This window comes from Chrysochloris asiatica, unplaced genomic scaffold (genome assembly GCF_000296735.1).
Source record: "Chrysochloris asiatica unplaced genomic scaffold, ChrAsi1.0 scaffold00077, whole genome shotgun sequence".
Lineage (NCBI taxonomy): Eukaryota > Metazoa > Chordata > Mammalia > Afrosoricida > Chrysochloridae > Chrysochloris > Chrysochloris asiatica.
The window spans coordinates 9,511,273-9,534,505 of record NW_006408595.1 but is presented as its reverse complement, the minus strand read 5'-3'; the positions used below and the strand labels follow the sequence as shown (position 1 = coordinate 9,534,505).

Genomic DNA, 23,233 nt, shown 5'->3' with positions numbered 1-23,233 from the left:
GGAGAAAGATGAGGTTTTCTGCTCTGCAAAGATTTAAAGCCCTGGCAACCCTATACAGTGTGGACATGAGTCAGAACTGACTCAGTGACAGCAACAATGCATATTTGTAATCTGTTCCTTTTTATTGATGAATAGTAAATTTGTGGGTATTGGACCACAATATGTTTATTTCTTCACACATTGATAATATTTAATAGTAACTAATGTTTTCATTGCCACAATATCATATTTGAATGAATAATCCAGAATGGAAATGATATGACAAAAGATTGAAAAACACCTAAATGAAATTAGTTTTAGGGAGGCGTTTTATGTCTTCCTTATTGACAATTGACACTTTAATTCTAGTTAAGTGAATAATACTATGTTCCAAGGACTTATTTTTTTGTGAAACAAATGGATAACAATGTATAAAAAAATATAAGGTCTTAAATATATTTTGGATTCTTAGCAAACTTATGCAATAGTTATCCAAATACAAACATGTGTATCCTCACACAAAACAAATCTAGTTAGAACTCAAATTATTATACATTTATATAAATAAGCGAATTTCTGCACACACACATACACACATATATATACATAGTGACCACGCTCTAAGTAACATTTTACACTGGTGATTTCTGGAAAATTTCTTCCTTACCAGATAATTGGTGGAATAATGTGTGGAAATTGGGAGTGCTCTGGCTTCCATAGCTTCTATATGTTAGTTACAAAGTGGAACTTTAAAGGAAATTAATTATATTGGGTAATCAGTGTGAATTATCTTAACTTCCAAGTCAACATCAGATTAAGATGCTGTGTGATTTTTGTATAGCAAGAACTGGAGGCTTTGGGTAATAGCTTTTATTTTTTCTCGTACAGAATGGATTTGTGATGTGTCGACGCATGGTCTGTGACTGTGAGAATCCCACAGTTGATCTTTTTTGCTGCCCTGAATGTGACCCAAGGCTCAGCAGTCAGTGTCTGCATCAAAATGGGGAAACGCTGTACAACAGTGGTGACATGTGGGTCCAGAATTGCCAACAGTGCCACTGCCTGGTAAGCTTAGCTATATGAAGTGGAGGACATTTTAGGCACAGAATCTACCAGGAAAGCAACCCTGCCCTCCTCCCATCCCTGTGCTCAATATCTTGCCATGGTGATTGCATTTAAAAATAGGGAGCCTGAGTCAGGTTATGAGGTGATGGCTATTGTGTCAGGACTTGACAAGGAATTGATGTGGTGCAAACATCAATTGTATATTCATTCTGTGAAGGTGACATCTCTTCTAGGAGTATCTCTACAAATCAAAGGTAACAAGTCTCTCCCAGCTTCCCACCTCCCAAACAGTTTAGGCTTTCTGAGAAACAACTATAGATAAAACAACAGCACTCATGAAAAATAAGTGAAATAAATAATGTTAACTTTTTCCCAAGTAGAACATGTCTATCTATCAGATTGACTTAAAACAAACCAAAACTGTCTCTTTTATGCTAAAGATTATTATGATTCATGATGCTCTGATTGAAGCCCTGTTTTGCACATAGTATTAATATACAAGAAATGCTTGTTAGAATTGAACTTCTGTATATACTCAGACTCCTGGTGTGGCGCTGTAGGATCTGCACTAGACTGTGAACCACAAGCTGTTCAAACCCACCAGCTGCTCCTCAGAAACCCTATAAACAGTGGCTATGAGTCAGAACAGACTGGATGACCCTTAACAGCAACTGCAATAACATGCTTAAGAGGAGAGTGCAGTGGCTCGTTAGGATAACACTGAACCGTAAGCCACGCAGTTGGCAGTTGAAGCCCATCAGCCACTCCATGGGAGAAAAAAGAGACTTTCTATTCCTGCAAAGACTTAAAGCCTCAGAAACCCTATACAGAATTTCTGTGAGTTAGAACTGACTCGAAGGCACTAAGCAGCTACAGTAATATAGTTAGAAAACTTCTAGTAGAAACAGCAAGTAAAAAAATAAATTGAAAACTTCAACTTTTTTTTCATTTGACCAAATTCTTGGAAAAATTGGTCTATGTGCCTTTATAGCCGAAAGTTTCACAGAAAATGTTACTTTTCAAGTTACAGCTAATTTCCTTGTATTTATTAATTTCTTTTTAAGACAGTGCTTTTTTGTTGCTTCCATTTTATACTTTCAACCCAAAAATCAATTGAAAGAGCAAGGTCAGTTTTCATCTGCTTTCATCTCCAAAACCATGAGATTCAGAATTATAAGGAAAGTAGGAAACACGTGGGAACTGCATTCAAAATGATCCAACTCACACATTTTTTTCCATGCAGAATAAAGAAAACTGGAATCAGTTTTGTTTTGGTTTGTTTTGTTGTTTCAATGTCTTTATGCTGAGAGATGTATAAATGAGCAAAATAATACAATTCTTTTCATATTTCAGTTTATTTTCGTGTTAATGGATACAACTTTCTTTATGCAGAAAGGAATAAATGATCATTTGGAAGAGAAAAAGCAAAATTAAATAAAACCCTTTTCCATATTAAATAATTCTCCTTTGTCATGGGTAAGACAGGATATGCTTTCAGAGAACTGGTTTTTGCTTTTTTTTTTTTTTTTAATTGATGTTCATGTTGAATCTTGATGGTAGTTTTAAAATCCAGTTTCAATAAAGATTTCATAACTCAGGAAGGACTTTAATAGATTGCCTGCAAGATTCATAGCTTCGAACGCCTGAGTATAAATATCAATCAGATCAATTGAGTATTGAGTAAACACTGTGCTCCCTTCCTCTCTCTCCTCCTCTTTCTTTTCCTCCCTTTCTCTCCCATTGCCCCTGCACATCTGTTTTCTTTATAGCAAGGAGAAGTTGACTGTTGGCCGCTGCCCTGCCCAGAGGTGGAGTGTGAATTCAGTGTCCTCCCAGAGAATGAATGCTGTTCACGCTGTGTCACTGACCCTTGCCAGGCAGACACTATTCGCAATGACATCACCAAAACTTGCCTGGATGAGATGAATGTGGTTCGCTTCACTGGATCCTCTTGGATCAAACATGGCACCGAGTGTACTCTCTGCCAGTGTAAGGTAAAGCCCACTAAATTTGTGTAGAGAGCTCTTTACCAGCTGCATCCAAGTCTCATCAATATTAATGTGCTTAACCCGGACAATGGGAAGCTTTTTTGTTCTATTTTTTATTCAAACAGAGGAAGAAGTGCCACTCAGCTTTATTAGTACCAACGCCGACTGTCATATGTATTATCTGATTAAAAGAGGAAGGGGTGGTCAGAAAACAGAATGATTAGTTATTTAGATCACCGGAATAAGAACAACGGACTGAAATTGCCTGAGTATCTAACTGTACACATCTTTAAGAAACAACAAAAAAAAAACCACACGACAACCACAAACTTCATGTTTCTTCTTTTATGATGGGAGACAGTATTACTTTATTGATTTCTATCTGGCTCTTTTATGAGGTCTGTAGAATATATCAAGGAAGTAGATATATTACAAAGTAGATAGATTTCCAAAGTGGAAATCAATGTAGCAAAAATTGGCATATTTCTTGGTTTGGTGCAGTCAGTTACATTGAGTTGAAAATGTAAAGATGTGTTGTATGTCATATTTTATTACTATCAGTGGAGAAAAATCATTATAAAGACTTCATATTCATTCTTATAGGAAAATAGAGCATGGTACCTTATTACTTCCATGAGAAAATACTCTAGACAGAGTATATAGAGCTCATAGATAGTAAAAAAAGTCAAAAGTATTGTTTATATAAAAATTGATTTAATGGTCATTGTCCGGCACAATAAGAATCACAGTTTTAGAATCACCATTAAAGTAAATAAATATTTTGAAAGTCTTAACCAAAACAATAAGGAAAAAGCAAAGATGTCACATTTTTCTCAACATGTCCCAACCAGATATATCTATAACTACTCTGTTTTTTTTTTAATGTGAGCATTTCCATTTTATTTTATTTTATCAATAGAGCAATTTAATTCAGTTTCACTTGTTACAAATTCTTACTTGCATGTCTTGAGGTAAGAAGGCAAATATAAAATGCTTTGAGAGATAATTTTTATCGGTTTCAAATGAAATTTTCTAGCTTTTTCAATCAGCTCAATTTGTCAAACAAAACATTCTGAGTGGCATTTACTGCTGTTTCTACAAATTCATTAGCAAATACAAAATTTATTACTGATAATAAAAGTTTCTAATAATGTATATGCAATGAGTTCTGATAGCGTAGTGATAATGAGTTGGGTTGCTAATATCATGGTCAGCAATTTGAAACTCCCAGTGGTTCCACAGGAGAAAGATGAGGCTTTCTGCTCCCATAAGTATTTACAGCCTCAGAAACCCTATACAGGGTCTGATGAGTTGGAACTGACTCCATGGCACATAACCACCACCACCACCACCAATGTTGCTGTTTAATATACTTTACTTAACAGGACATATCTCCAAACATCAGCATAAATGTCCAGAAAGGAAATGTTGTCCTTGTTAAGTGCTGTCAAGTCCGTTCTGACTCATAGCGACCTTGTATAGGGTGTCCAAGAAGCGGCTGGTGAGCTTGAACTGCTGACCTCGTGGTTCAAACCAACCTTGTAGTTCAGCGCATTAACCCACAGTGCCACACCAGGGCTCCTTAAAAGGAAATATTGATCATTAAATACCAAATAGAGTTGAGTTCCTTTACAACCTTTATATAAAAGTTTTGGTATGTGAAACAGAAATATATACCAGACAATGGTATGTAAAACACATTTTCTATAGACAGGTACTTCCATTTAAAAAATGCATTCAACAATAGGTAGAAAAATATACTCGTGTTTTCTGAGGTAAAGAACAACTTTTATGATCCTTTGGCTTTTGAAAGGCATGTATTTCAACAAGTATAAGTTTACATTTAGTCATTTCTTGTTAGAGAAGTGATAAGTGTCAGAGCTACTGTCAGGGGGCTTCAAAAAGTTCATAGAAATGTTCCATTATCTTTCAATTCCATTTTTCCACAAACTGTTTGAGGCCCCTTGTATTTGATGCCATTTCCATTTTTTCTCTCATTAGATGAGTCATAAATCTTACCAATTTTATCCCAAATAATCATATTTTGATTTTATTTGTTTTATGTTATTTTTTTAAAATCAACCTTATTTTTATAACACAGTCTCTAGACAATGCTTTGGAAGCGACCATTCTTTACAATTTGGTACTTTCAGAGGACTTTTTTTTAAATTACAATCTCCCCCTCTTGTTCCCTTCTGAATCATTCCTTTTAGTCAACAAGAATAAATTGTTCAGGGTATGTGATAGGTGCCTGAGATACAATGATAAACAAAAGGAGATACAGCCCTTCTTAGAAATAATTCTAGCAGCTTCTTGGCTGCATGTTGGTTACATGTGGTTGTTTAAATTCAAATTATTTAAAATTAAATAAAATTAAAATTTTAATCCCTCAGTCACACTAGCCCTATTATTTTAAGCACTCTATAGCCAGATGTGGATAATGGCTGTCATTTTGGCAAGCACAGGTAGAGAGCATTTCCATTACTGAAGAACATTCTTCTGGACAGCTATCATCTTAAAGGTCAGGAACACAGCCTCTGGAGTCACACTGCCTGGATTTAAAACCTGACTCATACAAAGCTAACTCTGAAACCTTAGGAAATGTTCCTCAGTCTCTGTGATGCCGTTTGGTCACCTGAAAAATAAAAATAATAGTACTGACCTGGAGTCCACCATCTACTTTGCAGGAGAAAGATGAGGTTTTGCTTCCGGAAAAGATTTATAGCCCTGATAACACTGTATAGGGTCAATATGAGTGAGAACCAATTCAACAGCACTTAACACAAAAATAACAACCTGGAAATAGAACCTACTTCAGAGAATTGCTATAAAAATTAAGTGAAATGATTCATACAAAAAGCTTCATACTCAGTTCAGAACATTCACAGTAAGCATTCAGTAAATGCTGGCCACCATTATTGTTGGTAGTGGGATACGTTGTTAAGTGTTGGTGAATCAGTTCCAACTCATAGCAACAAGGAGTGACTGGTGGGTTTGAATCGCTGAACTTGCAGTTAGCAGCCCAGAGCTAATCCTTCAGTGCCATACCAGAACTTCAGTAGGGTAAGGAGATATTAGTAAAATGATGACACCAATAAAAACAACCTTAAAAGCTAATGAATGTTCTAAAGGAAAGTACAGTGTACTAAGACATCATACAACATGTACTTCTTAGGAAATAGCATGTAGGTGAAATCTGAGGAATAAAAGCCATCTGGGTAAGCTTTACCTTTTCATTTTAAATGCTGCTTCAAAATTAATTTGCTTAGATTAAAAAAAAAATGATTCTTCCATTCAGAAGTTAAACTCTTGAGTTAAAAGTGAATTACTAAGGTTGCCTTTCATAAATCTAATAGAGAAGCACTCTTATGATTGGCGAGAGTGCTTTCAGACAATTATACTTTGGGCTTCTAACAACAGAGAGAGATATATCTGATTGAGAAATGAAGAGGAAGTAGGGAGCCTGAGAGTTCTTCCCTTTAATAAGTAATCACTAAGTAGGAAACTGTGGAAATTGGATACCAAGGAGCCACTTTTAACTTCTAGGGAGACTCTAGATGTAATTCTGAAACAATTGAAGAATGAAAAAATTGGAGATGTCTAAGGAGGAAGTTTATAACTTCCCTAACTGTTGTATTCATCTATCAAAGCAAAAATTGTGAAAGTGGATCTCTGTACTACCATTAGAATGAATAACTAGAGCTATAGAAAAAATTGCCCCATATATTGTTAAGTGCTATTGAATTGGTTCTGACTCATAACAACACTTTATAGGGTTTCTGAGGAACAGCTGGTGGATTTAAACTTCTGTCCAGTGTTTATCCTACAGTGCCACACCAGTACTCCATCCTAGATATAGGTTCTATTATTATAAAGAATCTAATATATGAGTATTCAAGGGAGCTTGGTAAATCAATGAAGCATGAAAAGATTATTCCAAATATGTTAGAATTACTGGACAGAAATTTTGGAGAAAACCATTTTAGATATCATTATATTATAAACTAAAATAAATTCCACATTGACAAAGTATTAAAAAATAGATCAAAACAAAGAACCACAGTCAAATATTTATCAAAATTATAGTGGGGGATGGCTTTTCTAAGCTTAGGATGGATAAAATAAACCTCAAAGAACAAGTTAGAGCTTCTATAAATAAGCAAAATAAAAACCACAACTAGAGATGGGAAAATATTAGCAGCGTTACTTAATTAGAGTAAAAAAAACTGAAAATGAATAAGAAAAATGCTTGTTTTCCCATACATACATACAGCAAAGGGAGCATGGAATTCATGGAATACAAGTTGAAATCATTCAACAAACTGAAGAAGCATTAGAGGCACTCACTCATCTATATCTATTTGGAAAACAGTTACCTGGCCAACTAACTGGAAGAGATCCATATTTGTGCCCGTTCCAAAGAGAGGTGACTCAATGGAATGCAGAAATCATCAGACAATATCATTAATAGTGCATGCAAGTAAAATTTTGCTCAAGGTAATTAAAAAATGGCTGCAACAATACATTGACAGAGAACTGCTAGAGGTTCAAGCCAGATTCAGAAGAAGACATGAGTGTCATTGCCAACATCAGGTGGATCTTGGCTGAAAGCAGAGAATGCAAGAAAGCTGCTTACCTGTGCTTTATTGACTGAGCAAAGGCTTTCGATTGTGTAGATCATGACAAGCTATAGACGATATTGCAGAGAATGAGTATTCTGGAACATTTAATAGTGCTCATGTGGAACCTGTACATAGACCTAGAAGCAGCTGTTTGATTAGAACAAGGGAACATTGGATGCTTTAAAATTAGAGAAGTTGTGCTACAGGGTTGTATTCTTTTACCATACATACTCAATCTGTATACTATGAGAAGTTGAATTACATGAAAAAGAATATGGCATCAGGATTGGAAGAAGACTCACTAACAACATGTGATATACAGATTATGCAACCTTGCTTGCTGAACATGAAAAAGACTTAAAATATTTACTGATGAAGGTCAAAGGTCACAGCCTTCAGTATGTGTTGTACCTCAATGTAAAGAAAACAAAAACAGTCACCACTGGACCAATAAATAACATCCATATAAATGGAGAAAATATTGAGGTTGACAAAGACTTCATTTTGCTTACATCAACCATCAATGCTTATGGAAGCAGCAGTCAAGAAATCAAACAATGCATTTTGTTAACGAAATCTACTGCACAACACCTCTTTAAATGGTTGAAGAGCAAAGATGTTAGTTTGAGAACTAAGGTTCACTTGACCCAAGCCATAACATTTTCAGTAACCTCAAATGCAGGTGGAAGTGGGACAGTGAATAAGGAAGACCTAAGAAGAATTGATGCAGTGCCATGGACTGCCACAAGAAAAAACTAATCTGTGTTGGAAGAGTACAGCCATAATGCTCCTAGGAAACCAGGATGGCCAGACTTTGTCTCTCAGACTTTGGACATTTTATCAGGAGGGACCAGTCCCTGGAAAAGGATATCATGTTTGGTAAAGTAGAGGGGAGGAAAAAAAGAGGAAGACCCCCAACGAGATGGAGTGACACAGTGGCAACAGCAATGGGTGCAAACGTAGCAAAGATTGTGAGATTGGTGCAAAACTGAGCAGAGTTTTGTTCTTTTGTGTGTAGGGTGATACTGATTTGATGGCACCTAACTACAACAACTCCAGACCTACAGAACATGCTAAGCCACTAGACCAGCATTCACCCTGCCCCCAGGTGCCCTGTAGTCCTAAAACTTGAAACCAGCTTGATCAAAGTACTCCGAGAACTACTTCCAGATTGAGTCCTGAGCAGAGATAACACTGAGACCAATAGGAACTCCATGTAGAGCCAAGAACTGTGCTGTCACACCCCTCCCACACCCACTGGTAAGCTCCTTGGCTTGCAGGATCTTCCCATCCCATGCCACCCCACCCCACCTCCGAGTTTTCTCCTGTCTGGATTCAGTATCTACACTGCACTTTAATTTTTGTCTTGTGGTTTATTTATTTCCCTTTTGTTGTTTCATTGATTCTGTTGGTTTATTCCTTGTCCTCCTCCTTCTTCTCTTTCCCTTTTGTTGAATTTTATTGTTTCTGTATCCACTTTTTATTTTCCTACTTTTCTTCTATTTCTCATTCCCCGTCTTGTTTTTTTTTCCCTTTTGATCTTGCTTTGCTACTTTTTACTCTCTTTCTCTTTTCATCTTCCCTCTCTCTGGTTTTTCTAAGATTTTCTTTCTATTTTCCCATCCCTCTTTTTTTCTTATTATGTTTTTTTCTGGTTGTTACCTGTTTTTAATGAATTTTTTTCCTTTATTATTTTCTCTTTTTATTGTTGGTTGTTTATTATCTATTCTGTTCTGCTTCCTTGTATGTGTGTTGTGGATGGGGGTTTCTCTTCTTTCCCACCCAACATGAGATAGCAACTGTGTCCATACACTGCAGCCAGAACCACACCCTCTGCCATTCCACTAACTGGGCAAGAACCAATAGCAGCTCCTATTGATCAATGACAGAAAGCAGCCAATGCCATTCAAACTCACCCTACACTGGGGTACATGAATGGTGAACAGAATATAGTGCACATGCTCCATTCTTTACTCCCACAGGAGACAGCTGGTGAAAGCCTAAGAACACATCATCATAAAATCATCAGTTAAATGCAAATATGAAAACACCGCAATTTCCTGGAGACAGCAGACAATTTAACTCACACCAAGAAACAAGAGAGACTAGCACTGGCAAATTACCAAGATGCAGATGCAGAAAATATTTCTGAGGAAGAAATGTAATAGAATTAGGTACCTTAATGCGCTGGACTACAAAGTCATTTTGAACTGCAAGATTGGCAATTCAAGCTCGCCAGCCACTCCTCCAAAACCCTATAGAAGGTCACTATGGGTCAGAACCTACTCGATAGCACTTAACAAAAACAACAGCAAAGGATTTACAAGAAGATTGAGGTAAGCATAAACACAGAAAAAACTAGAAAATTGCAAGATAAAATATAAGAACAAACAGACTAAATAAATGTAACATTTGAAATCTTTCAAAACATGCAATTAGAAATCCAGAAGACTAATACTGAGATTTCAGATATAGACAATACATTAAAAGGACAAAGGGGTAGATTCAAAAAAATAGAAGGCCAGGTTAATGATTTGAAAATAAATCTCTCAATACTAGTATGCTAAAAGAGCAATCAGAAAAAAAGAATGAAAAAATCCAAAGAAAATATAAGACTTTATGTGGGACACCATGAAGAGGAATAGCTTAGGGTGACCAACATTTCAGAACAGGAAAGATAATAAAAACCACAGAGAAAATTGTAAATGATTTAAGGAGCTCTGGTAGCGTAGTGGTTACGAATCAGGCTGTGAACCGCAAGATCAGCAGTTCGAAACTACCAGCTGTTCCGCGGGAGAAAGAGAAGGCTTTCTGCTCCCGTAAAGATTTACAGCCTTGAAAACCCTGTACAGGGTCGCTATGAGTTGGAACCGACTCCACGGCACATAACAACAACAACAACAAAACTTCCCTAGCACCATGAAAAATGAGAAGATAAGCTGAACAAACCCCAAACAGGATAGAGGAATGCAAGAGTTAAAGTGAATAGAGGTAAATACTGTTAACTGATGGTACATGCAAGAGATTACAGTCATTGTAATGAAGCAAAGTATATGATTTGTTGAATGCCAAACTGATAATCTGCTCTGTAAACCTTCACTCAAATCCCAATAAAAAGTTTTAAGACTTATTATTCCATTTGGCTTGGCTTAGTCTATGATGTGGAGTCAGTGGGATCATTTCTGACCTGCTTGGGGAGCTGTTGCAACCAGCGTTATCTTCGAATTCTTCCATCTCTAGTATCCCTGAAGATGCTCCCCAATGACCCCAAAAAAGAGCACCAAGACATATCATAATCAAACTTTCCAAAACCATAGCCCAGGAAGGAATCCTGAGAGAAGCTTAGGAAAAATGAGAAGTTAACTACAAAGGAGAACCAATAAGACTAAACTCTGATTTCTTAGTAGAACCTATGCAGGCAGGAAGGCAATGGGATGACATATACAAAAGAAAAAAAATTGACAACCAAGAATCATATAATTAGCAAAACTATCCCTCAAATACAATGGTGAAACTCAACATTTCCAAATAATCAGAAATTAAAGGAATTTGTAATAACAAGACCAAATTTACAAAAAATACTAATGGATGTTTTCAGGACTGAGAGCCAACAACAGCAGACAACAATCTGAGATTAACACACATGACAACAACACCCAGAACACAATCCAGATATAGAAGTATTTAAAGAAAAACAAACCTACAAGTCTGAATATAGGGAACCAGAATTATCAATTTGTAATAAAGTCAACTGAAGCAAAAAGAGGGAATAGTGCAGATACAGAGTTTCCAACTGGTGAGTGTTAATGTGGGTGATGGGGCAGGCAGTATACAAGAGGGAGATTGAAAGACAGTTAGCAGGAGACATAGGGAGGAGTTCAAGTGTTAAAAGTCAATAGTTGTTAATACTGTTAACTGATGGTACATGGAGGGATTTACAGTCGTTGCACTGGATCAAAGTATATGATATGCTGAATGAAAATGGACAATCTGCTCTGTAAACCTTCACTCAATTCACAAAAGTAAAAATAAAATTTCATACAGTTCTTTTGTATAAGATAATGTACCTTTGAGTATGGTGATAACCAAAATAAGTCCTACAAGGGCTGACACATCCCAAATATAATTTTGTAAAAAATTAAAAGACAAAAGCAGACGAACTGTGTTAGACTGCTCTCCTGCTGGTTGAGTCTTCTCTTAATTGTGATTTCACCAAACTCTCTTAGTGATGAAAGCAATAGAAAGTTATTATCATAATACTGTATTTGGTAGGTTGTTCTCAGTTTCTGATAAGAACTTTATCCACATGAAAATTAAAGGATTAAAAAAAGTCATTTTTTAAAAAAGAGAAGGGTTAATAATATTTTCCAATTTTGATAAAGATGTATTGAAATTGTCATTCTTGTGTCAGTTCCAACTAATAGCAAACCTGTATAGGGTTTCCTAGGAGCGATTGGTGGGTTTGACCCACCACTCTTGTAGTTAGAAGTCCAGTTCTTATCCTAAAGAGCCACACCAGGACTGTACATTGAGTTATTGGTGGTGGTGTTAACTGTTGTTGATACAGTGTAGATACAGAGTTACAACTCACAGTAACCCTGTAGAGAGTTTATGAGGCTTTACCTCTTCTCAGGAGCAGAAAACCTCACCTTTCTCCTGCATATATACTGTTTGCTGTTGATGTTGTTAAATGCCTTTAAGTCAATTCTGACTTATAGCAACTCTGTATAGCGTTCTCGAGGAATGGCTGGTGAGTTTGAACTACCTACCTTTTACTTCAAACTGACCTTGCAGTCTAGCACATTATCCTGCAGTGCCATACCAGCACTATTAGTGACATTGAAAAATACTTGTGAACACAAATATCAAATATCTTTTGTCCCTTAATACCAGGTCTAAGAATTTCACATAATCTAAAATATGTAACAACTTATATGCATGAAAATATTAATTTGAACATTATTTGTGATCCAAATCAAGGTAGAAACCAATGCCCAACAATACAAAAATGTTTAATAAAATCTAGTAACGCTACAGGATATAAATATTATATTGAAATTGTACATCTATATTGTTCTAGATTATTACATATTGTTGCTGTTAAGGGCCATCAAGTTGGTTCTGTCTCATAGTGACCCTGTATATGGTTTCAGAGGAGCAGTTGGTGGGTTAGAACTGACAACTTTGTACTTCACAGTCCAGTACTGATCCTACAGTACCACACCAGAGTCCACATTATTATACATACTGATTATATATTTATTTTATAACCACAATTATAAGTTAATATTATACATTATTATTCTATGTTGTTGGTAAGTGCTGGTGAGTCAGTTCCTACCCACAGCGACTCTGTATAGGGTTTTCAAGGAGCAGCTGGTGAGCTGGAACTGCAAGGCCAGCTTTGTAGTCCGGTGTATTAACCCACAGCACCACACCAGGACTTCTATTACTACATGATGATTACATATTTATTACATAGAATCATTTGGAATCATGTATCATCATATACATTTACATAATATATATATGTTACATTATGTTATTATGTAGGTGTTAACATTATACCAAGACATTTAATACAAATTAAGGAGCTCTGGTATCGTTGTAGTGGTTACGAATCGGGCTGCGAACCGCAAGGTCAGCAGTTTGAAACTACCAGCTGATCGGCAGGAGAATGATAAGGCTTTCTGCTCCTGTAAAGATTTACAGCTTTGGAAACTGTACAGGGTCACTATGGGTCGGAACCGACTCAACAGCACATAACAACAACAACAAGGTAAAACTGTGACCTGAAATACATAGGAACTTTGTAAAAATATTTAAAATAAAAAATATGAAAATGGGATTTAAGAAAACATACTAAAATATTGATAGTAGTAGAATTTTTTTAAATTGCTATAAATTACTGCAGATTTATTTATTTTAATCTTAATTTTTGGAGTTTAACATGAAAAGAAGGAGCTCTGGAAGAGTGGTGGTTACGAGTTGGGCTGCTAACCTCAGGGTCAGCAGTTTGAAACTACCAGCTGCTCCACAGGAGAAAGATGAGACTTTCTGCTCCCATAAAGATTTACAGCCTCAGAAACCCTATACAATGTCACAATGAGTTGGAATCGGCTCCACAGTAGATAACTACCACCACCACCACCAGCAGCAGCATGAAAAAAGTGACAATAATTTCTTTTAAAATATAGCCAGAAATACCAGGGTCTTATTGCAGTAGTTACTATGAAAAGTAATTAACTTTTATAATTAGTTTCGATGGGAGGTGGTTACTGTTTCTAGTAGACTAAATTTCCCTGGAAGTCCTGGAGTGGCGCTATAGGATAAAGCCCTGGACCACACCAATCTTATGGTTCAAACTCACCAGCTGCTCCTTGGAAACCCTATATGGGGTCGCTGTAAGTGGGAATGGATTCAATGGCACTTAACAACATCAATAGCAAATTTCAGTGAGTCCATTTTTATTATGGTTTTTACCAAGCAATATTTATAGACAGTGACTTGCACAGTTACTAAGTTTGAAATTTGCTAGGTTGGATAATTTGAATAGAGAATATTTCCCACACCTAGAGAGTATCTTTGTGTCCCCTCCTATTTGGTTTCCACTTCCTCTAAGCCACCTCTGTTTGTATTTCATCATAATGGATTAATTTCACCTATCTTGAAATTTCATGTAAGTGTAATCATACAATAGAAGTATGTCTTCTTTTATGTCTGTCCTCTTTCACTCAATATAATGTTGTTGACATTTTCCCTTTTTTGTTGATATTAGCAGTTAATTATTTGTTTGCTAAGTCAAATTCCATTGCATTGAAATATCACAATTTATTTATCCATTTACCTGTTGATGGGATCCTGGTGTGGGTTAATGCGTTGGACTTCAAAGTCGGTTTGAACCTCAAGGTCAGTGGTTCAAGCTCACCAGCTCTCCTCAGAAACCTATACAGGATTGTTACTGGTGAGAACCGACTCAACAGTACTTAACAATAGCAAAACCTGTTAGACATTTGGGTCATTTTAGATGAAATTGGTTCAAAAGTTTTCAATTATTGCATTGTTAGTAGTTTTTTGTTGTTGTTATTATTAAATGACCTTGAGTAGGTTCAATTCATAGCAACGCTGTGTAGGGTTTCCAAGGAGCAGCTGGTGGGCTTGAACTACCAACCTTATTGTTTACACTCCTGTGTGATCCTACAGCGCCACACCAGAAACATGAACTACTGCTGAGTTAGAGATATTTAAATTTCTGACCATGACTGCAGGCTTACAATTCCTCCTTTTTGTTGTTTTTCTTTATATAATTTGAAGTTCTGTTGTTAGGGAATCATTTCACTGGGTAAATGGATTAAGAATGACCATGTTAACTAAGTATGGTCAGAAAACTTCTGTGTCTAAACCTAATGATGAAGCTATAAAATGACATTAAAGGTCTGAAAGATTATGGAGTTTTTTGCTGTCATAATTTAAAAATTAATCAATAAAATCTGCTTCATAGCAATTTACATTGGAAGAGGATTTGATTAAATTGGCAATATTATCCCCAGATATAGAGCGAATTTTCTTTACTTGGTGTGATTCAACACAGGTTATAGTTATATGTGTATGCTGTTGTTGTTGTTGTTGTTAAAGTGTTGTCGAGTTGGTTCTGACTCATAGTGACCCTGTACAGGGTTTCTGAGGAGTGCCTGGTGGGTGGGTTTGAATCACTGACCTTGTGGTTAGCAGTCCAGGGCTTATTTTACAGAATAATATATGTATAAGGGAGCCTTTAAAAATCACAGAAAATTCCATTCTCTTTTCATTCCATTTTCCGTGAACTCTTTAATGTCCTCTTGTATATATATATATATACACACACATATGTATATATTTCAATATGTATGTTCAAGTTTTATCTTATTTAAGATAAGTCTGTCTCTTCTTTCAAAGACACATTTGATTCTAGCATACTAAAGTCTAATACAATTTCAGTCATCTAAAGTCAATTATTTGAGACACAATATAGAATGGAATATCAATTTGAATCAGACTAACTTGCATTTTAATCCCAGCCCTACCATTTATTACCTTTATGATTTGGGACATGACATTTAAGCTTCCTGATCTTCAATTTCTGAATCTAAAAGGTGCTACTAATGATAGTGATCTCACTGGGAATGGTGCGAGGTTGAGATGAGATAATGTATTTAAAGTGCCTGGCAAAGTGTCTATAGAGTACACACTCTATAAGTGGAAAGTTATTATCATCCTGCTTGTAATATCATTGTGATGTTTTCACACTATCATTATAATTAGCTAGTTGAAGAAAGTGAAAGTGCCAGGAATGAAAAGAATAAGAAATGATGCTTTTGCCTTTTTGTTAAGACATTACAGTATTTTTGTACTGTAGTATGAAAGTGAAATATGCATTGTTGGCTCTTTGCTGCCTATTTCTCCTACTTACACTGTTTTCATCACCAGCTTAAAATCCTCACACAGTCCTTTTTAAGTGTCTTAACTATTCTCTTGTTATCCTTACCTTAAAGCTTTTATTGGTCCTATTCCATGTGTATTTGATTTGACTTTTCTCAAGGCTGTCTTATTTTCCTTTAGATCGTGGTTTAAATGTAACCACCACAGCGAAATGTACTCTGGCCACACCAACTAAGTAGCCAGTCCATTAGTGATCTAAATACAACCTCCAGTTTGTCTCCTTTCTAGCACTTTTCATAATTTGTGATTATATGTTTATTTGGTACTTCTAGTTTTCTCCCTTGATAAACTGTAAGTCCTATGAAAGCAGTGATCACTTTGCTTTCTTCATCAATGAAACAAACGTTGTTACTGCTCTTGTGTGCCATCAAGTCAGTTCCGAATCATAGACTTTCTGAGGCTGTAAGTCTTTACAAGAGCAGTAAACTTCATCTGTTTCCCGTGGAGTTGCTGGTGGGTTTGAACTGCCCACCTTGTGGTTAGCAGTCCAGTACTTATCCTGCAGCAACACCAGCTGTATCAATGTATCTAGTTCTCAATATACACAATAAATATTTTGCAAATGAATAAATACAGGAAAACCTGTGAAAGCCGGAATCTGAGTAAGGTGGAAAAATATCAGAGCAGGAAAACGCAAATATTTCCCACTAAAATAAGTGATAGGAAAATGAGATTGCATCCTATCACAGATGGAAAACTTGCAAGCACCAGAAAAACAAGGCAGTCTAGTCAAGTTCCAGCTATTATACCATTCATTGTAAAAGAACAAATGCTGTACAAGAGGAGGTCAGATGGGTAAATCAAGCTAGTCTAAGGAGCTCTGTCCTGGTGTGGCGCTGTGGGTTAATGCATCAGACTCTAAAGCTGTTTGAACTGCAAGGTCGGTGGTTCAAGCTCACCAGCTGCTCCTTGGAAACCCTATACAGGGTTGCTATGGGCCGGAGATGACTCAAGAACCCTTAACAACAAGGAACTTTTGTAGTGTAATGGTTACGTGTTGGGCTAATAACCTGAAGGTCAGCAGTTTGAAACTACCAGCTATTTCATGGGAGAAAGATTATGCTTTCTGCTCCCATAAAGATTTACAAGCTTGGAACCCCTATGCAGGGTTACTATGAGTCAGACCAACACCAAGGCACATCACCACTACCACCACCATGGTTTGTTTACCACAAATAACTTTGCATAATAATTAGTTCTTTTATAATGGAGATATGAAAAGTGATCAAAACTTTCATCATTTTGGGATTCAGAAGTAAACAATAAATAAGTTTAACAGATACGGCTATTTACCAATTAATCTGTGTGAGCATTTACTAATAGTTTTAATTTAATAAATATTTTTAATTTAGTAAAAATTCATACCTCTCTCTTCTTTTTACTTTTATTCCCTCTCTAGAATGGCCACATCTGTTGCTCAGTGGATCCACAGTGCCTTCAGGAACTGTGAAGTTAACTGTCTCACAGGAGATTTTTGGTTAAAGAATGTTCTTTCATTAAAAAGACCAAAAAAGAAAAAAAAATGTTGAAACTTAAATTGGATAATTTGTGGGCAGCTAAGTGCAGCTTCATTAGTAGCTGACTGAACTTACAATTATGAAATTTGTGGAGCTTGAGAAAATCACAAAAGGCAAATTATTTTGTGAGCAAAATTCTTGGGGCAAAAATTAATCACCATTCTGCCTCTCCTGTGTTTGACATCACCGTATAAAAGAATGAGTGTGGAACACACACAATGGCATCGTGACCCGTGGATATAAACCCGAGTCCATTGGATCTCAGAAAGCCTCCAGCTTCACTGGTGCCGAAGATGCTACTTTAGATCAAAATCTTCATCAGTTAGGCTTCTCACTGCAAAAAATAAAAAGCGTAAGGCAGTGAGCGAATTATATTTTCAGAAACAAAGCAAAGAAGCTATAATGTGTTATGTACAGTACACACTCTGAAAAGAAATCTGATACAAGTTATTGTAATGATTAAAAAATAACACACAGGCATGGTTACTTAATATTTTCTAACAGGAAACGTCATCTTTATTTCCTTGTTTTACTGCACTTAATATTATTTGGTTGAACTTGTTCAGTATAAGCTCGTTCTTGTGCAAAATTAAATAAATATTTCTCTTACCTTATAACACTTGTGAGTCTTTGTGTATTGTGGACTGTGTTCATTGTTTCCACAGATGGTTCAAGAAACAAATTCCTTCTTCTAGTCCTTTCTAGTTCAAACTTCTGTTATGCTGTTCCTAACTGAAGGAGGATTTTCACTTAGTTATGAATCCAAGTCTGGGCTGTGATGGATACCCTTGGTGTACCTCTCGTTTCTTACTCTTTTCTCTATCGTGGGAGCTGACCTGTATAGCCTGTGCTAATGGGTTCCCTTGATGTCTGGATTCTGGTCTGGTTTGGCCAATGAAGAACTGGCAGGATATCTGGAGGATGTAACTTTCGGGTATTTTATTTGGCTGACTCCTGCCCGGTTAAGTCAGTACTACCATTAACTGCGTCACCTGTCTGAAGGCTGCAGCTTGCACAGGTAGTTCTCTCTGTACAGCCAACTTCTCCAGGTTCTCATGACACCTTCTCCTCATTGCTCCTTCGGGTTTAGGAGTAGTAATGTATCTTACTGTCTTTGAGAGGTACCTGCACCATTTCTGGTTTGTGTCCCAAGTTCCAGTCACATCTTACTTAATAGTCTCTTTGTTAAACTCTCTTTAATTAGCCAGCTTGAGAATGCCATCTGTTTCCTGCCAGAGTTCTAACTGACACACATACAGGAAGGGAGCCTGTGAAGGTTGGGAAGCGTTTCAAGAGTTGATCCTTCACATCTCTGTTTCTTTGTTTTATGAGAACATACAGTTCCAAAGTTAAAAGAGAATGCTAGTCCATGTTAAATTTTGTCGTGTACCAGAATCTTAGGGAAAAGAGTATAGATAAACGAATGCCCCATAAAGAAAGTTAATCCAGTATTGCCCCAGTCTTATTTTTTGCCCTGAAGTGAAAAAGAAATACACACGTTATTGTTGAGTGCCGTTGAGTCAATTCCAACCCATAGCAACCCTGTATAGAGTTTCCTAGGAGCAGCTGGTGAGCTTGAACTGCCTACCTTGCAGTTCAAATGGCTTTGCAGCCTGGCGCATTAGTCCACAGTGCCACACCAGGACACACATTATAATTTTATGTTTTTAATGCTGCATAGAAGCATTTCTCTTTAAAGAAAAAACCTGAAATGGATAGTTGAGAACCATCACAAACTACAGAAATGGTAAAGTAGTTTTTACTATCCCATCACCATTGCTATGGAAACAACCTAGCATGAGTTGAGCTGAAGGATAATTTATAAACGTCTTAATCCTTTGGCATGTGTAATATTTATTGAATGTGTAAATTCAAGTGTCTTGCTATACTCCCAGGATTCATCATAAACAATTTTCCTGCAGCCTTTTTATATTTAATTTGAAATTTCAGCAGAGCATGAAGTTTACTTTTATCAGCAATATTCCTATGGTAAATTGCAATTTAGACTCCAAGAAAGTATCTGTTAATTTGAAGGTTTTTTTCCATGTCATTTTCTTTCTTACATAGATTTGGGATTTCATATTAAAGCCTCCTGAAAAAATATATTTTACTATTCTTATGAGAAGATGAGAGTCTGTAGGTGGTGAAGCCAGCTAAGTGTTTGACTACTATTCAAAAGATTAGCAGTTTGAAGCCACCCAAAAACATCTTGGAAGACAGGGTGGACGATCTGCTTCTGAGAGGTCACAACCTTGAAAACCTTATAGCGCAGTTCTCTGCACAGACACTGCAGGAGCGGGCAGTGTTTTGCGTTTTGTGCATAAGGTCACTATGAATCGAAATCGACTCAATGGCACCTAACAACAACAACAACTCTATACATATGGGCTCACCATGAGTTACAATCAACAACAACAACATGAGGAGAGTAATAAATTTTAGATAAATTGATCTTTTTGATATAGTATAACTTTCTGGAAGAGGATCCAAGAAGGTTTGTTTTACATATTCCAAAACTTTTTAGAGCTTTGAGCATATTGATGACTTGCAGACCACTGAATGAAACAAAACTCATTCAGTGAGTTTTAATGTGGAGAAGAAAACAGGAAAGAACTATTCTTCCAGGGACCATTAGAGCAATGAATATGTTCAGATTGAATTTTTTTTTTTCCCTTCAAGGTTTATCCTATAAATAATAAATTCCCCTGAGAATTGTTGTTTTATCTGCAGACTCCACAATCAGTAATCGATTGTTTATTAAGAACTTTGTTCCCTGAAGAAGAGGTAGTTAATGTGCTGTTTCTCAGGCTGGTGAAGATTGGCAAAATGCCATCAATGAATTATGCCAATGCTATAAAAGTGAGAACTAAGAAGTATGCATTTAATTTGAGCCTGCTTGGTTCATTTAAGGGCAGCCTTTGGTGGAAATAATTTTTACTCCATTTCCTTTATTTCCCCTTTTCTGAACACAAAGGACACTTAAATATGATGCTTTGGTAATTAGCGTATGGTAATACATGTCATTTTTCTCCTTTTTCAAAAGACTGCTATATTACTTTCTTCCCTTGCCTTATATGCTGATGAAAAGAGCCATGGGTTGCTCAATTATACTGCAATATCATGGAGCCCTTCTGCTCTCCCAATAATTTGGTTGTCTATCATTAGTCCTAGAAACATCTTGTATTGCCATGATCTAAGCCACAGTCTATGAAAACTCTAAGACAGCAGTCAATATTCTGAGTGTTGGAGTATCAAAAAATAATTCAGTTGAACAAACCTGAAATTATATGTGCTGAATAAAATGAAATTAACTTCACTAAGCATTACCTCACTTATCAAAGCTCCATACTCCTAACTAGGTAGGAGTTCTTCAGAAGGTCAGAAGATTTTGCAGACATCTGAATAGGCCCAGCCCCATTGAGCTAGCATTTAAGTATCAGTTATATCACTGAGTTTGGGAGCAAGATTTTTATTTTTTCAGATGTGGAGCACTAATGGTACAATACTAAATTAATCTCAGAGAGGTTCATGCCGAAAGGATCCCTGAAAACAATAAGCAGATGCTTGTGCTCTGTTCACACTTTATTATAGACTGTGGTGCCTGCACACTCCCCCTCTGCAGTGGCACTGTGCAAGGAAGCTGGCTTATGGTGTTCTTGCTGACCTTTCATTATTGATGCACTGTTTTCAGTCCTAGAATTCAATATCTTCCATAAAGGAATTGTTACCTTTTTGTAGAGTAATTGCCCTTACTTAATAGAGCTTCAGGTAGAAAGACAGAAATGTCTTGAGCTAAAGCGACTTGGATCTGTGGTAAAATAAATTGACAAAAAATAGAACTATTGGAGGAGTTCAGAATAGACTAACCTGAGATACAGACGCTTAAGGACCTTGTATTTTCCAGAAGGCCCAGACAACTCCCCAAGCCTTTTGCTTCATGCTGGAATAGGATGAAATCATTGTTCTTAGAGATTATTTGCATCACAGATTCTGCTTTTCTTTTTCAGTTCTGAGTGACATATGGCACAAGATACTACTGTCACCGCCAAATTATTGTGGTGATTTGAAAAGAGCCATGGGTTTTTTTCAAAAATTAAAAATAATTTAATTATTTAAAATGTGCTCTCCTATTTACACCCAGTTTTTAGTGCTTTAAAAAAAAAAAAAAAAAAAACAAGTAAGAGTGTGACAATATATAAAAATTGAAATTATATCAATGAGTTTGTGGTTCAAACCCACCAGCTGCACCTTGGAGATCCTTCACAGGGTTGCCATGAGTCAGAACTGACTCAAGGGCACTTAACAACAATAACAACATTTAAATATTTATCAGTAGAATCATTGATCAATAAATTGTGACATATTCATAGTTTGGAATATCCCACAGCTTTTGAAATGAATAGGAACTACATACATGGAGTCCTGATGTGGCACTATAGGATAAGAACTGGACTGCTAAATGCAACACAACCAACCATTCCTCAGAAACCCTGTTCATGGTCACTATCGGTCAGAACCAACTTAATGACACTTAACAGCAGTATTATAACAACATGAAGGAATCTCAAAGATACAGTGCTTAGAAAAAAATCAAGAATCAGAAAAATAAATGCATAGCACAGCATTAATATACAGTTTTAAAATGTACAAAACAATCTGTACCATGTAGGTATATAATTATGCAAGTATACTGTTGTTGCTGTTGTTAATGCCACCGAGTTTGTACTGATCATAGTGACACTATGTACAACTGAGTGAAACACTGCCCGGTCCTGGGCCAACCTCGCAATTGTTGTTATGGCTGACCCTATTGTTGCTGCCACTGTGATGATACATCTTGTTGGGGGCCTTCCTCTTTTTCTCTGACCCTCCATTTTACCAAACATGATATCCTTCTCTGGGGACTGGCCCTGCTGGTAATATGCCCAAGTATGAGAGATGAAGTCTGGCCATCCTGGCTACCAAGGAGCACTCTAGCTGTACTTCGTCCAATATAGTTCTATTTGTTCTTTTGGCAGACCATGGTACTTTCAATATTCTCCTCCAACACCATAACTCAAATGCATCAATTCTTCTATGGTCTTCTTTATTCACTGTCCAACTTTTGCATGCACATGAAGTTATTGAAAAAATACCATGGCTTGGATCAAGCGCATCTTATTCTTCAAACTGACAACTTTGCTCTTCAACACTTTAATAAGGCCTTGTGTAACAGATTTGCCTAATACAATACATCGTTTGATTTCTTTCTTTTTTTTTCAATGTTTTATTGTGAATTGTGTGATAGTCTACATGGGAGAACATCAGCTTTACATTCATCCCATCATCCATCATTTCGTTGGCATGGTTATCATCCTGTCCATGCATCCTCAGCCCCTTTCCGTCTCCTGATCCCGAGCCCCCAGCCCCACCATCTCTTGACGTTGTCTTCTCTGCCTCCATCCCAGGCCTCACTGCATCTCTGAGTAGGATTCTGCTGTTCGCTCTTCTCCATTGATGGTCCCAGGGTCCTCTGCTCCTAGACTGATAAATTAATCACTCCCCTCTTTGTTACAAAATGTCCATCTTTAGATTTCCAACCCTC

The 23,233-nt window shown here is 36.6% G+C and overlaps 1 protein-coding gene across 3 annotated transcripts in view; it reads left to right on the top strand.

Annotated features, from left to right (window-relative positions):
• Positions 1-18,269, top strand: part of NELL2 (NEL-like 2 (chicken)) — a 646,329-nt gene extending 628,060 nt beyond the window's left edge. For 2 of the 3 annotated variants that reach the window (XM_006865319.1, XM_006865320.1), the window contains 3 exons: positions 868-1,044; positions 2,814-3,038; positions 17,532-18,269. In XM_006865319.1, the coding sequence (XP_006865381.1) occupies positions 868-1,044; positions 2,814-3,038; positions 17,532-17,582 (453 nt within the window). In that variant the 3' untranslated portion in view covers positions 17,583-18,269. The remainder of the gene's footprint in view (positions 1-867; positions 1,045-2,813; positions 3,039-17,531) is intronic. The other variant, XM_006865318.1, reaches the window with a different exon arrangement.
• Positions 18,270-23,233: the final 4,964 nt, after the last annotated feature.